We start from the raw sequence: 16,763 nt of genomic DNA on the forward strand, positions 1-16,763 counted from the left end.
TAAATAGGGTCTACCATGGTAAATAAGGGACAACTAACTTCTAAAAACAATTTATTACCTTGAAAGAACTACCATGGTAGAAAAAGGACTGCCATGGTAGGAAAGAGTAAAACATAATTTACAAAAACAACCCACCTTAAAAAAGGTTACCATAGTAGAAAGAAATGAAACCATTTTTTCTTTACAAATGATTACCATGGTAGAAGAGATTCTACCATGGTAAAAAGAAACGAACTAGATAGACTACCATGGGTAAAAGCAATTTAACTTATTAAATAGTCATTTCTAAAATTTGGGATCCTAAGCATTTATAAAATAAAAACAAATGTGAAAGGCTCACATGATCCCATTTAAAATTGAAAACATGATAAATAAAATATAATACAAAAATAGAAATAGTTCTAACCACCTAGTAACCTTCCCAAATAAGCATAAAAACAATTTTTGTTAGTACTCATACACATCTACAATTGTAGTTGGGTTACGGTCACCTAACACAATTTATATAGAGAAAATTAACATAAATTCATCTAACATTTGGCTTTGGTTTACACGACACAATATCATTATAAAATTATCCTTCCACGTGCCATTTAGGCCAAAATATCAATTTTTGACCCTTATACGCCCTACAATTACAAATCAAAGCCAACATCCATAAATAGACCAATTAATCGAACTCAACAAACAAGCCAAAACACATGGCCAAATCACATGCCTTTTTCAAAACATCCAACATTATCAAATATCTTCAATGCCTCAATAAATACAAAAATATTTATCAACAATTCATATTTACAGTCATCCCAAAATATATAACGTGCAAAAACTATTTAAAGATGCACGATTACAATTATGAATCCATATGTTCAATACATAACAAAGCCCTAACATTGGCAATAATGCATTATAAAAATCATAAATCCAAACCTAGAGAGAGGAAGTGGTTCCACACCATTAAGCCTCAAGGGTTTCTCCAAATGCCACACACTTGGCTCTTCTCCTGAAAATTATTAACCACGTAATGAGACTCAAATTCTAGTAACTAATGCCAACTCATGATAATATATACAAACAGTTAAATGTGTGATTGTTAAGTAAGGAAACAACAATCATATAATTCCAACAAAAATACAAGAAATATTGTAATGTATGAAAAACAACTATCTTTATCTCCCTCCATTAATCTCTAACTGTAGCCTTCACTCTGTTCTAAATTATTTAGTTAAAGATAAATTAGCCTAAACCCTTTTAAGCCACCTATTAGGTCTCCAATAGGGACGTATTATGTAGCATAAAAATATAACAACAACAAGTCTCTCAACACCTTCTATAAGAATCAAACAATGACGTATCAACACTGTATAATTATACAACATTATAAGCTTCACAATTTTTTCATTTTCAACAATATCACAACATAACATCCCACTTAGCAAAAACATTTAAAAATACATATTAACCATTCCATAATTTTTTCACAAACATGACAAAATAATTTCCCAACAATAATTAACAAATTTTCTCAATATTCATACAAATAACATGAAGCAACACTAATCACAAATTAAAGCATGGTCACTTTGTGATTTTTTCAATAAATTATTTCTTACAATTTCTCTTCCACCACAATCCTCACCAACAACACAATTTACAAATAATATATTATTTATAAATATTAGTTTCAATTATTGAAACTAATAAAATAACTTTAATAATAAAATTAGAGAATATAAAATAATTCCTAATCCCATTATTAATATAAATCTAGAGTTAGTACCCTTAAGTAAAATTTCTAACTCCTTTTTAAATCATCAATAAATACTAATAAGCTAAAATCAATCTCTAAACCAATTTTTATTATCAAAATTTTCATTTTTATTTCATAAATTTGCATCTAAAATATTTAAAAATTATAAATTTGGTCTCAAGCCTAAAATCATCATTTTGTAGTCATAGTAATCCGTTTCTCATCCCAAATAATTATCTAAAACCTCAATACATTAACCTATATTTTCATATTCAACAAAAACTTACCCATGAGAGTTTAAAGTTTAACTCATAAGTCTCAAATTCAAATTCCATTAACAAATTTATACTCTAAAACATTTATTATACTACTAACAACCTCAATAATTATATTTATTCATCATAAATTTATTTCTTTTTCAAACCTTAAATTCATCAGCAAAATCAAAAACTAAAGAGAAGATCTTACTAAAAAAATATTTAAAATATTTATATAATTTTAAAAATTTTAAAATTAAATCCTAAATATTCTATTAGGAACCTTACTGTTAAAATCAGATCCCTCCTTGTCGGCGACCGGCGCACTCCAGCCACTTGCATAACATGAAGACAAAGAGAGAAGAGGCAAATTAAAAAAAAAAAAAAGCTGGCCGTGGGGTGTCTTTTGAGAAAAAAAAAAAAAGGAAAAAAAGAAAAGGAAGTGGGTCACACATGATGATTTTTACACCACCCTTTTCTTTTCCTTTCTTTTCTTCCATAAATGTGCACTTTACACAGATGCAGACTCACGGGTTTCATTTTATACCTATATACACATTTTACACACACACAACACCAACAGTCGTTTCTCCGGTACCTTTTTCCGCCACCACCTGACTGTTGTTACTGCTATTACTGTTATTATTGCCGTTATTATTATTAGAGTTAGTAAACAGGCATGGCCTCGGCACTTATAGACTCGGCCTTTATGGACTTAGGCCGTAAAACTCGATTACTTCAATTTTACCTCAAAATTGAAGCCCGGCCCTTATTTATAGGGCTTAGGGCCGGGCCCGTAAGCATGGATAAGAATAAAATAAAATAAAATAAAATTCAACATTAAAATTTATTTAAAATATTTTAAAATTTAACATATATCAAACCAAAGTCTCACATAATCTAAAAAATGAACAAAAAATTTAAAAGTTCAAATAAGATGAAGGCAAACATCATCATCAATCCTAATCAAGATCTCCCTCATTATCATCCATAAATAAAATATTAAAACCCTCAGATGTAGGTCTACTTGTGAAAGATGGAGGCGGAGGCTCAATATTAATTATTTCTGCAGCTTCTTCATCATCACCTACAATAATTATTAATTAAATTGTTTTATTATCAAATATATATCTATACATATATCACAAGATAAAATATAAAAATTACTATAAAATGGCACAAAATAATTCAATCAATTGCTGGTACAAAATACAAATTAATGTTTGCACATTATCTGGAAAGAGGTAAAAAATACTTTGTGAATAGTAAAATGGGTTTCACGGGCCGCCCAAACCTGAGCCCTTTTTTTAGGGCTTAAAATGGCCGGGTTTCGAAGCCCGGTTACCCTAAAAAATGTTAAATTTTTAAACCCGAACCCTTATTAAAACAGGCTTAAATTGGCAGTCCGTCAAGCCCGGCCCTTATTCCCGACTCCAATCATTATTATTATTACCACCACCACCGCTATGATTAATACAACCACAATTATTAACTACTACTATTATTAGTACCATTACCTCCACCACTGCTACTGTTGTTGCTGTTACTACTGGTAATGATAATAATAATTTCTAAAATTCTTAGCTTAGAGTTATATCACAAATTAAATCTAGTAATCATCTTCTATTAGTTTACTTATTTCTAAATATTTTTTAAAATTTTTATTTATTCAAATTAATTATTAAAATTTAAATTGAGATGATACTGCATCATCACCTATTTAAGCATATTTAAAAATATAAGAACTAGTGCTGCAGATAAAAAAAATTATAGAGACTTAAAATATTGAAAAAAAGTATAAGGACCAATAATAAAATATGATAAAATTATATGGGCTAATAATTATATTTTTCTCTAAAAAATTAAAGGGAGAATTACATGCAAAACTCCGAACAAAAGATATTTGCAAAATAGGCTTAACAGATCCCGAAATTTTTTTTTTTTTATAGTTCAAAGGTTTCATTTGCAATTATATTTCTCGTTGAAATTATCAAGTCAGATACTCTCAACTATGCATTTTTTTCTTTTCTATCCTTCTTCTCCATTTTTTCTTCTTTCTCTTCCTCTTCCAACAACGAAGGGCGCCAGAGTACGGTAACTACTTTGTAAGTGCAACACCCACGTAAACACCAAAGAAAGCATCGCAAGACTGAACGACAAGTTCCCAGAAACAAGGTCTCTAACGAGAAAGAACCTACATAAATCAAAAGAAGAAGCAAGAAACTCAAGGGGCAGTCCAGGTCAAAGAGAGGGCAAAAGACCAAGAAACATTTGGTGCTTTCATTGCTTCAAACAAGCCAGGTTAACCAGATCTAAAGCTGGAAGGAAAAAACTCTCTTTTCAAAATCTTTTAGCCAAAAAGAAATTTCAGAAAATATATAACAGGACCTGTAGAGGGAGGAAGGAAGAGAGAACATGGAAGTAAAGTTACTCAGGAGGGAAAAATGATTGTCATGGTTGATAATTGTTGTTGTCAGATTAGGTTAGTAGGAAAAAAAGAAAAAGAAAAAGCAAGAGCAAAGCCAAGAGGCAAAGAAGAAGGATAATGCTTTATAAGGGTTCCGTGGTGGACTAAAATGCGCCAATGTAGCAGGTAATTAAAGAGTAAAAAGGAAGAGTTTTGTTTCTGGGAATCGTTGGATCTGCGCACACTATCCGACAATTTGCAGTGGGTACACTTATTTTCTCTCATGAGAAAATGCAAAATGAGAATTTGCAGAATTGTTTCAATACTCTTGTGGTTCACTCCAGCCTATTGTTGTTGGAAGAGGAAGAGATAAAGAAGGAAGAAAGAAGGAAGAGTGAGGAATAAGGAGAACAAGAAAATGCAGAGCAGGGAGAAACTGATTATGTAAAGGTAACTTGGTAATTTTAAGGAGAAACATATATAATTGCAAAGAGCATGCCACAAAAAAAAAAAAGCCTTTTCTATAAATATCTTCATTCTGAGAGCCCTGGATGTAATTCTTCTAATATTAAACTTTCATTGTTAGGAGTTTTATATTATTAGACTTATCTTGCACGTGATACAACGGGTAGCATAAACGTTCCCCAGAGTGTAGAGAAATGAATGTTCCTTGATGTTTCACATTATTGTTTTTTGGGAAAATATCAATGAAAGCTTGAGAAATAATTTAATCAGGCAATGATTTTTAACAAATAAACATTAACAATTAATAAATGAAATTCAAATTTTGATAAGTATCTAAACGTCCAAGTCTTTGTCTCATATTAAATAATTTTAATGGTCTTTCATTGACATTCTCCCTTGATTTTTTTTTCAATACATGAAAAATTGATGAATGTTGAAAAATAATTTAGAAGAGAAGATGCCTTTTCACTCGTTAATATTAACTAAACGATCAATTTTGGAGATTGGGGCATGCTAGTGAACCACAAGATGGAAAAACGAAAAGCGATGTTGAGTTTATGCATCTGTAGCTTTTTCTGGTGTGAAAAAGACAAAATGATGCAAATTATTTTATTTATTTATTTTAGCTTTCCCCATGTTTATATCCCGATATTACTTTTAAGACTTAGAGAGTCGAACTAGTTGAGCTGCCAATTGGATATAAAAGTGGTTTGGTTTAACTCATTAACTCACTTTGAAGATTGACCAGTTTGGACCATTTTGAACCAGACATTTTCATAGGACCAGAATTAAATGGGAACGGTTGAACCATTTTCTATTTTTACTATTATCTTAGTAATAAAATAAAATTTTTATTCAATTTAAAAATACTAATGTCAACTTCCTTCTAGAAGAATTATAATTAAAAATTTGAATGAATGATTAGTTTATTGGCATTATATGAAACTGTAAAGAAGATTTAAAACACTATTGCTTTAACACGACAGACAAGGTAAATGAGAAAATTAAAACTTAAAATGTTATGACTAAAAAACTCTAAACTAAGAATGATATTATTAGTATTTTTAATTAATATTTTACTTACATATGTGCGTGTGCATATATAAATACAATTTTTTGCTTAATTATTATATCACTAGTTTCAACTGCAGCCTGCAGGTCTAACCAATTAAACAATGAGAATCATGAGCTGATGATGTTTCCAATTTATCATCCAATCCGATTTTTAAAATATTAGTTTATGCTTTAAAACTAGAACATATATTATTTATTTTTAATTTTTAAATATTATAATTTGTATTTTGAAAAGAGAATATGAAACATTATAATGTAAAAATTAAATTATTAAATATTAAGAAAAAGAGCTTACAAGCTTGGCCTAAAGGTCAATCAATAAGAGTTAAGCTTAAAGAAATGACCAACTTTAAGGTGTATGAGTTTTTGGCCATGAGCCCATATGGGTCACATCCACAAGAGCCATGCCTATATGGGTTGAGCCTGCCCATTTATTCGCTTTATGAAAGTTTCTCCATATTTCGCTACATGAAAATTTGACAAAAGTTAAAAAGTACTTCGGGTGACCATTCTTATATAAGTTATATTTTAAAAAAAAATTAATGGTTCTTAATATAAGTCATCACTTGATGGAATATTAATTAAATATTTTTCAATATGACCTCTACTTAAAACTTATTAATTAAGAGAGAGAGAATGTAATGCAAATTTAAAAAAAAAATCATTAAAAATAGGTGAAAATTGGAAGTTTATTTTATTTTCATATAAAGTTAATAAATTAATTACATCTCTATTAAAGTTATTAGAGGCATCTTGTAATAGGAATTAGAAAAAATAATCTAAGAGTAAAAATAACTTTTAAATTTATTAATATTAATCAAACCATTAATTTGCAGGTCTGACATACAATTTTTTTAATACAAAGATAGGCAAAAGTGTAATATCTCAAAAATTTTAAAACTCAAATTTAATTTAAAATAAAATATTTATAATTGAATTAAAATTATAAATAATTTGATAGAGGTTTAGAGTTCAAATTTTACTAAGTAAAAGTTTAATTTTATTTTATTTTAATTATGAAAAAAATTACCAAAGTGATTGAGGCTTTTATGTTATGACAAAGAAATGTTAGGCCCTTCCTTGTAATTTTTTCCAATATATTTAGTTCATTTTTTTAAGAGTAAACATAGGCAAAAACGAAATAGAACAAAGAACCAAGAAATAGAACAAGAGCAAAAGAAGAGAGAGGAGTATGAGAGGGGAGGGAAGAGAGGGAAGCTAGAGCTCAGATTTGGAAGGTTTTATGGCTATTGCGAGCTCAGGTATGTGTTAGGTAAAACAAAATTGTCCCTTTTTGAAATAAATGTATCTTTTGTTGAAAATAAATGAACTTTACTTGTTATTTATTATTGTTCTATTGTAAATTTTATTTGGATAACTTGTAAATATCCTCCCCTTCAACAAGTGTAAACCACATGAACTGCATGAAATAAATAGATATTTTGTCATCAGTAAATGGACTTTGAATGTTATTTGTGAAGTTTAATTCTACTGTAAATTTCATCTGAATAACTTGTAAATTTCCTTTCATTCAATAAATGTAAACGATGTGAATTATGTGAAATAGACAGATGTTTTGTCATAAATAAATGGGCTTTGAATGTTATTTAATAGAGTTTCTGTTGTTAATTTCATCTAAATAACTAGTAAAATTATCACCTTCAGCAAATATAAACCATGTGGACTATATAAAATAAATGGACATTTATTGTTAATTAACTGACTTTGAGTGTTATTTATAGAATTTCTATTGTAAATATCATCTTGGTATTTGTATATTCGCTCTCCTTCAACAGGTGTAAGCCATGTGAATTATGTGAAATAAATAGATATTTTGTTTTTAGTAAATGGACTGTGAATGTTACTTGCAAAATTTCTATTATAGATGTCATTTAGTTTCCTCTCCTCTAATAAGTGTAAACCACATAGACTATGTAAAATAAATGAACATTTTGTTGTTAATAAATGGACTTTAAATATTATTTACGAGTGTTCTATGATATATTTTACAAAGGGCAATTCTGTCTTTACACCAAAACTTAATTGCACGAGAAACCTTTGAGCCTGCAGAATTGTATCAGATTTTATTAGGCCTTCAATGTAAATACATTAGTTCTTGGGACCTGCAATGCCATTCTCCCATAATGTTGCCATCGTTTATTGATTAGTAGCTTTCTCCCGTGTGAAACTAAAGATGTCGCTGAAATGATGTAACTGGATCATATATAAACCCTACAAATTCACTTCTTACACCTACTCATCCATAAATATAATTCATATATGCATACATAAGAGAATTATTTCAAATTTCAATGATGTTTTTTTTACTTTTTAAATATCACACATATGTTTAAAAATGTAATTTTTTATTTTTCTCCCACATTACAATAAAAATAAATTTTATACATTTACAAAATATAATAAAATATACTTGATATTTACAAAATAAAATTGAAATCTCTAAGAAACAACGTTGATATATTCTTTAATCTTTGTATTGTTTTCTTTATCATTTAATTCTGATAAATTTTATTTTCCTGTTAATTTAATAAATATTTATAATTATATATTTTGTCCCCATATACCGTCTTATTTTTGTATTGATATATATATATATATATATATAGATATATGTTAATTTTTGTATTGTTTGCTTTAATTACCATTTACTATTTCATGTTAAGAAAAAATAATATAAACGCATAATTCTCGTAATATTATTATAGTATATTTTCATGCCATATATATATAAAAGATATCAAAGATAATCCTAATGCATTATCTCTTTTGGATTTTGGGATGCCGACAATACAAATTGGGTGATAAAAGTGAACCCCCAGATTGGAAGGGAATCCTAGTCTAACAGTGATGAAAAGTTGTCTTCTCATTATTATTATTATTTTTTTTTTGGGCTGATGCAGACTAACATTTCCACAACGTTTCTCGTTATTGAAAGAGAAATAGCTAGGAATGCAGGTGTTAATTTATACATTTACAAAATATAATAAATTATATTTAATATTTACAAAATAAAATTGAAATCTCTAAGAAACAAAATTGATATATTCTTTAATTTTTGTATTGTTTGCTTTATCATTTAATTCTGATAAATTTTATTTTCATGTTAATTTAATGAATATTTATAATTATATATTTTGTCCCCACATACCGTCTTATTTTTGTATTGATATAAATATATATATATATATATATATGTATGTATGTATGTATGTATGTATGTATGTTAATTTTTGTATTGTTTGCTTTAATTAACATTTAATATTTCATGTTAAGAAAAAATAATATAAACCCATAATTCTCGTAATATTATTAAAGTATATTTTTTATGCCATATATATATATGAAAGATATCAAAGATAATCCTAATGTATTATCTCTTTTGAATTTTGGGATGCCGACAATATAGATCGGGTGATGCATGTGAATCCCCAGATTGGAAGGGAACCTAGTCTAATAGTGATGAAAAGTCATCTTATTATTTCTTGTTTTTTTTTTCTTTTGGGCTGATACAGACTGACATTTTCCACAATGTTTCCCGTTATTGAAAGAAAAATAGCTAGGAATTCAGGTGTTATGTTCAAAACCATCTGAACTAAGAAGCATATGTTGGGTTGATCCTTAGCTTCAAAATCGTTAGAGGGAGTGTGCTCTTTCTATAGATGAGAAATGGCAGACAGTGCTGTTAGTTCCCTTTTGGAAAAATTGTTTGGTCAACTTCTACAAGAATACAATTTGCCTAGTGATGTAAAGCACAAAATCAATTTGCTTCAAGATCAGATAGAAACTCTGAAAGCTCTCCTCAATTGTTCAGAGAAAAGCCTAAACACACATGAAGTAATTGCAAAAGGTTTTGGGCAAATCAGAGAGGTTGTTCATGAAGCTGAGGATGTGATCGATACTTACATCTATGACCTTAATCGGCAAAGAATCAAACGATGGTGGGATCCAACCAATTACGTAAGTCACGCAAAGCTTCTCCACAATCTTGCAGATAAGGTAGGAAAAATTAAGGTCAGGATTGAAGCAATAAAAAGCAACCAACAACTTGCCATGGAGTTGCTTCATAATTTACAAGGAGAGATAGAGGCAAAGATGGATACAGAGGCTATTTTGAAGGAACATAGGAGAAATGTTGAGAAAGATGATGTGGTTGGCTTTAATGTTTTCTCAGATGAAGTGATCAAGAAACTCACAGGTGGGCATAGAGAGCGTAAGGTCATTTCCATCATTGGCATGGGTGGGCAAGGGAAAACCACTCTTGCAAGGAAGATCTACAAAAATGATTATCTCAAGAGATACTTTGATAGATTTGTGTGGGCTAATGTTTCAGAAGATTGGCAAGTTGAAGCACTATTACTCATTCTCTTGGCTCAAGTAGGAACAAGTACTTATCATGGAATGAGCATGAAAAATCTAAAACAAGCAATCCAAGATGAACTCGGTGATGGCATTTTTCAAAATATGAGTATGGAGAATTTGTTAAAGCAAAAAATCCATGAAAGCTTGAGGGGAAAACCATATTTTGTTGTGCTAGATGACATATGGATACCTGAAGTATGGCATGCCATAAGTGATATTTTTCCTGATGACAAAAATGGGAGTAGAATATTGATCACTAGTAGATTAGAACAAGTTGCTCGTGTTGCAAGTCCATCTCAACAGTTTGTATATCAACTTCCATCTCTTAGCAAAGAACAAAGTTGGGAACTTTTATCAAAGAGAGTGTTTATGGGAGAGCAATGTCCTCATGAATTGGAAGATCTTGGTAGGAAAATGGCTGAAAGTTGTGATGGATTACCTTTATCCATTGTGGTGTTGGCTGGCATTTTAGCAAAACAAGAAAGATCCAAGGCAAGTTGGTTCTATGTTGCTGGAAATGAAATTTGGCATCTTTTTCAACAAAAAGTTGAGTGCACAGACATTTTGGCAATAAGTTATAAGTTCTTGCCCAAACATCTAAAACCATGCTTTCTATATGTTGGTAATTTCCCTGAAGACTTCAAAATTTGCGTTAGAAAATTGATTAGGCTTTGGATAGCAGAGGGGTTAATACCAAAAGATACAGGCAATAAGCAACCAGAGGATGTTGCAGAATACTACTTTATGGAGCTCATTGACCGAAACTTGATCCAAGTTGAAAGCAAGAGGACTAATAGGGGTGTGAAGGTATGTCGCATTCATGATCTTTTACGAGCATTTGGCATAGAAGAAAGCAAAAAGCAGAAGTTTATGACATCATTACTGCTACTAGCAATTCAAATCTAGCCAACCCTCGAAGATTATTCGTGTATTGTAAGGCTTCAACTTACCTAGCTTCTAGCCTTAATACTAATCATTCATCTGTGCGTTCTTTGATTTTCCTTGGAAGAGAAGAAAAGGTTTTCACTTGTTGGGAAGCCATTGTGAAGGACTTCAAATTGATACGTGTCCTTGATATCTCCTCTATAGTGACAGTAAGAATTCCTAATAGAATTGAGCAGCTAATCCATTTGAGGTACCTAAAGTTGGAGACTATTGATTGTTTAAATATCCCAAAAAAAATATTTAACCTATGGAATTTAGAAACTCTACAAATTGTTAGTTATCGAGTGGTTCTACCGAGTAGCATAGAGAAACTCAAGTGTTTAAGGCATCTTTTGCTTCCATTATATTCAGAGATACCCCCACTTAATGCCCCTTTAGAAAATCTACAAACCCTATCTTTTGTTACTATAAGCAGTGTTGCTTTCCCTTTAACCTACATAAGCAAGCTTAGAAAATTGGGGTTATCGTTTCCTGAAATAAGTCCTTGGAATTTGAAGAAGTTTTCACAAAAATTTCAAACTTTGTCTGACCTACAAACACTCAAGATTAAAGCCCACAATTTCCCTCAAATAGATGCAATTTTTCCATCAAAATTGACAAAGATAACATTGTTGCTGGGTTCTCAAGATATTTCTATGGAAGTTCTTGGAGCCATTTCTAGTCTTGAGATTTTAAAAATAGCTCTTATTGAAATTGACCGTGATTGTTGCTTTGACAATCTTGATTGCAAAAGTGGATATTTCCAAAATCTCAAAGTCTTTAAAATGAGTGACATGAGATACAAAAATTGGAATTTGAGCAGAGGTGCAATGCCACGTCTTCAAAGCTTGTCCATCAATTATTGTCAAAGATTGATTAAGCTTTCAGAGGAACTATGGTCACTGCCTGATCTACGAAATGTGGTGGTGTCATATCCATCCAAAGAAATGAAAGATTATCTCGCAACATTGGAGATGAAAGATGGATGCAAGCTTAAAATCCTTTAATGTCTCATAAGATGCTTGATTAACAGGTAGATATGATGTCTTTATATTCTACTTTAACAATTTGCATAATTGTTAGTTGCTCTTCACAACATATACTCTGTTGTTTAGTCAATGCTCTAGATTTATTGGTTTTGTTATTTTAATAATGGTCTTCTAATAAGATAACATATTTACATGTAAATTTAGAAAGAGTTATAAAAATTGGAATTTGATTAGTTCAACACGAGTTCAACTTTGACCAAATGTTGGTGAGCTTACCATTCAAAATATGGTGATAAAGTGAATTAATCAATTCATCAGTTGTTAGTCTTTCTAATGGGTGAAATCAGTAGAATAAAAAATAAAAAAAGATAGTTGTTATTTCGATTATAATAATTATTTACTCTGTTTGTTTCTCATTTCAGGTGCTTTATTGAATTCATATATCTGTTTTGGAAACTTTTTAGATTTTTGAATATGTCAAATTTTGCAGCCTCTTATATGGTTTATTTGTGAAGTAAATATTTTATTATGGGGAAGGGGGGGGGAGAGAGAGAGAAGTTAAGGTTAAATTTTAGGATGACATAACAAATTCACCTTTGAACAACAAGTTTAGGAGCATGTGAGGCCTTAAAATTTTTTTTAGTGCAATGTTCTCTTGACATTTCAAAACGATGCTATATGAGTTTGTAATTTTTGAATCATTTTCTATAATTTTCTTAGTTTTTTATGTATATATTGAGATTCTTTTTTATAATTTTTTGTCTAACTTACAATTAAAATTAGTTTTTACTAATGATATGGGTAACCTAGCATCATTTTTAAATGTTGAAGGGTAATATTGCATCAAAAATGAATTTAGGATCCCAGACACTTCTAAACTTATAGTTTGATGAGTTTCAGGTCTCAAACATTCCTAAGCCTATATCTCAAATGAGGCCCATGCAATGTTTTAGTGACTCTAAATTTCCTTGAGATTTCCTTGGAATCAATGTTTTTTATGAAATGACAATATTACCCTAAAATACTACCTCTCCTCCACTCAGCCCACACAGACATGATCCCTTCACATTTTTGCCTTCAATTTCTCCAAGCAGTGAAAACCCTCAAGGCTCATCTACGAAGGCCCTTCCAATTTCGCTCTCAAATTGGGGCACTCTGCAAATTGAGGTCCTCCCAATTTAGTCTCCCATTCTTTGTAAACAAGTTCAAGATCTACTATTGTACGACGTAAGACTCTCCCCAAATTAGTATGGTTCTTTCTTAAGTTGGGATAGAATAAAATAAAATGGTTTTGAAGTATTTTTTGTGTTGGTAAGCAATTATTGTTCTCCCCTATATGAGATGATGCGTTTTTGTAGTTTTAGAATGGGGCCATGAGATTAGTTTAAGGTTAACGGGAAATTGCTATTCTATTAAGCTTGTTCAAGTAAAGAGATCTTATGATCAAATGGTTTACAACTTTTGTCCTAGTAGCATCTGTACTTGAAAATGGGAAAATTGCTTAGTAGGGGATTGCATTTAGATATGTTATATAGTTATATTAATAAGATAAGGACAGTGGACCAAGTGAGTATCACACTGTGGCACATATAGTAGCAGTTTAGGTCCCTTAAGTATTATTTTAAAGTTCAATTCCTGGAGGTGTATATAGAGAGTATCATTTGGGAAAGGACAACCCCTTAAATGACACTCAAATTCATCTAGGGATTAGCCTTATGGCTACTAGCTGTAGAGATACCTAGAAAAAAATGATAAGGACAATGGGCTTTGATTTGGATATCAAGATGACTTGATAAGTTTGAGTGGGGGGTTTTCAGTTTCACATTATTAAAATATAGTAAAATTTATAACAATCATTAGTTGTGTTATCAAGCGATCTAACCTTATGTAAAATTTAGACTAAATGACTTGCATCACTAAATATATAAGCTGCACTAATTTGAAAAATTGAAACAATTCATTTCAAGTGAGACTTATGATGTTATTTTGTTATTCCTGGACTTCCTCTAGCATTTTTTTTTTTTAAATCACAAGAATCATATTGTGTTGGGGTTAAAGAAGGATGTGTGTGTGTGAAATATTATGGACCATATGAATGCATGCACTTTGTGTTTTGAATTATCAAATAAATTATTACAACAATTGAATGCTTAAGTGTGGAAGCTTTCATCCTTTGTATGATCTACACCATCTGTTGTTACTAGCAGTATGTTTAAGAAGTAAAAAGTTTTGTTTCATGCAAAAACTTCCTTGTGGTTCTGCATTTTAAGGATATTTTGTATATTCAATAGTTGCTGGTCATTTTTTTTTTTCCTACCTTCTCTATGCATGCGTGAATCATTCGCAAATGTCTACACAAATGAACTTGTGCAAATCTGGCTGCAATTTTATTGAATATGCTTATTTATTATCGGTCTTGGCCTTACCATGTTATGCACTCTTACTATAGAAGCTGAACTATAATGTGCCTAGAGGTGGGAGAGAGGAGAAGAGGGGATTAATTGCAATGCTTTCAAAAAGCAAGGCTAAACGAAGGAGAAAAGGAGGTTGTCACTTTAAGATGTAAGATCTCCACACATGGAAATCATGTATTTGATTGTAACTTCGCGAATCATATCATTATTATTTGGATTAAAGAACATTTTTGATTCTCAGCTATTCACCTAGGAGTGTCTGACATTGGTATTATAAACTTTCATATCGTACAATTTTGTCCTTCAATATTATTTGAAAATGCATGGTGCTTTGGGCACCCTACAGTTACAAAAATTAACTTTGATAACTTAAAAATTGCAAAAAAAAAATCAAAAATTACAAAAAATGACCTATGAAATTACACATAAGCGTCTTATAAGAAAATTAATGTCAATTAAGTCTCTTAAATTACATATACATAACATGATAGCAATATTATTTATTACCTGTATAAAAGGCCAAAATGATTTTGACCAACAATTATTTTAGGAACTTGATTGATATTAATTTTTTATAGGGTACTTATTTGCAACTTTATGAGTCCTTTTTTATATTTTTATGTCCTTTTTTGTATTTTTTGTAATAAGCTAATAATCAAAGTTAACTTTTTTAATAGTAGGTATCCAATGCATCATTTTTAAAAGTTAAAGGACAAATTACACCATAATAAAATCTAGGACACCAAATGCTATTGAGTGAATAGTTAAAGGGCAAAAATGCCTTTAACTCTTATTATTTTTGTGGTAGTGTCTTCTACAATTTGTTTTGCTCATGTGTTTTTATGTAACTATAGACGTTGTTCATGCAATGAGCTTCAATATTTGAATTTAATGAAAACAATTTCAGGATTGAACATTGAAAAAATAAAATTTAGAACTAGAAGTAGTCATTTCCTACTCTATTTTAGTCACTAGCTATATGAATGTAGTCATTTGCTATTTCATAGTTGTCATTTATTTTTAGGATTCAACACTTATGAAATGAAATTGGGAAATGGAAGTTGTCATTTCCTATACTATGTTAGTCACTAGCTTAAAGAAAGTAGTTATTTGCTATTTTGTAGTCATTTTCTTTCAGGATTAATTAAACACTAATAAAATGAAATTCAAAAATGAAAATAATCATTATGTAAAATAAAGTAGTCATTGATATGTAGTTGCTAGACTTCAGTGATTAAAAAAAAAATTGCTTTGGGAACTTGTAATTTGCCATTCCGTTTTAGTCATTTTTAAAAGAAAAGTACTTATTAGTAGTCAAGATAATTTAGTTATTGAATTTCAGTGATTAAAAAATTTCCTATAAGAACTAGTAATTTGTGATTCCATTTTTAGTCATTTTCAAAAGAAAAATAATCATTACTTAAATCAAAGTATCAATAATATTTAATTATTAGACTTCAGTTATATAAAAAATTTGTAGAGAGAAACTTGTAATTGTAATTTGTTATTCTATTTTAATTATTTAGAAAAAAGTAACCATTAATTAAATTAAAGTAATCAATGATATTACACTGGAAAGCAATTCGAAGCATATGAAATTTGCTTGTGATCTTGAAAGGTTGAAATTAGGCTCATAATTCACTTTCAAAGAAATAAGGGCTAATATACAATTTGAACTCTAAATTCATATTTAATATATTCTAAACTTTAAATAATTAATTTTAAGGCAATTTCACACTCATCATTAAATTAAAACAAATATTATAACTTTTTAAAAAATTAGGCCTAATATGAAATTTTTGTAAAATTTCACTCTTCCTCTCTCCTACCTTCCTTTGAAGAAAATTACATATCAATCCCCTTTTAAAAAAAATAATAGGTGTTTGTTTTAATTTAATAATGGAGTGAAATTGTTCTAAATTTAATTATTTAAAATTTAAAATATACAAATACTAGTTTAGAGTTAAAATCACACCAAACTTGTAATTTGAGGTCTAAATTACATATTAATTCAAGAAACAAATGCCGAAATTAAATGATTAAAAAAGGCAAGCACCCCCAATGAAGAAGTCGGATATAACTTTTTGCCTATAAACTGTCTGG

At 29.7% G+C, this 16,763-nt stretch overlaps 1 protein-coding gene across 1 annotated transcript; it reads left to right on the forward strand.

The window, feature by feature from the left end:
* The first annotated feature begins 9,479 nt into the window (after positions 1–9,479).
* Positions 9,480–15,349, forward strand: LOC129302083 (putative disease resistance RPP13-like protein 3). The gene is made up of 3 exons (XM_054940763.1): positions 9,480–11,140; positions 12,081–12,290; positions 14,696–15,349. Exons 1-2 carry the CDS (start codon positions 9,641–9,643, stop codon positions 12,135–12,137), a joined length of 1,557 nt encoding a protein of 518 aa, XP_054796738.1. The 5' UTR covers positions 9,480–9,640; the 3' UTR covers positions 12,138–12,290; positions 14,696–15,349.
* Positions 15,350–16,763: the final 1,414 nt, after the last annotated feature.

The sequence above is a fragment of the Prosopis cineraria genome, unplaced genomic scaffold, assembly GCF_029017545.1.
Source record: "Prosopis cineraria cultivar Desert tree isolate PC_DT_omini unplaced genomic scaffold, ASM2901754v1 PC2, whole genome shotgun sequence".
NCBI classification, from domain to species: Eukaryota; Viridiplantae; Streptophyta; class Magnoliopsida; order Fabales; family Fabaceae; genus Prosopis; species Prosopis cineraria.

What these genes read in the sequence shown, in the direction of transcription:
- LOC129302083 (XM_054940763.1), top strand. Translation starts at nt 9,641, where the DNA reads ATGGCAGACAGTGCTGTTAGTTCCCTTTTGGAAAAATTGTTTGGTCAA. An exon ending in GGACTAATAGGGGTGTGAAG is followed by an intron (nt 11,141 to 12,080) that starts GTATGTCGCATT and finishes GAATTTGAGCAG; the next exon opens with AGGTGCAATGCCACGTCTTC.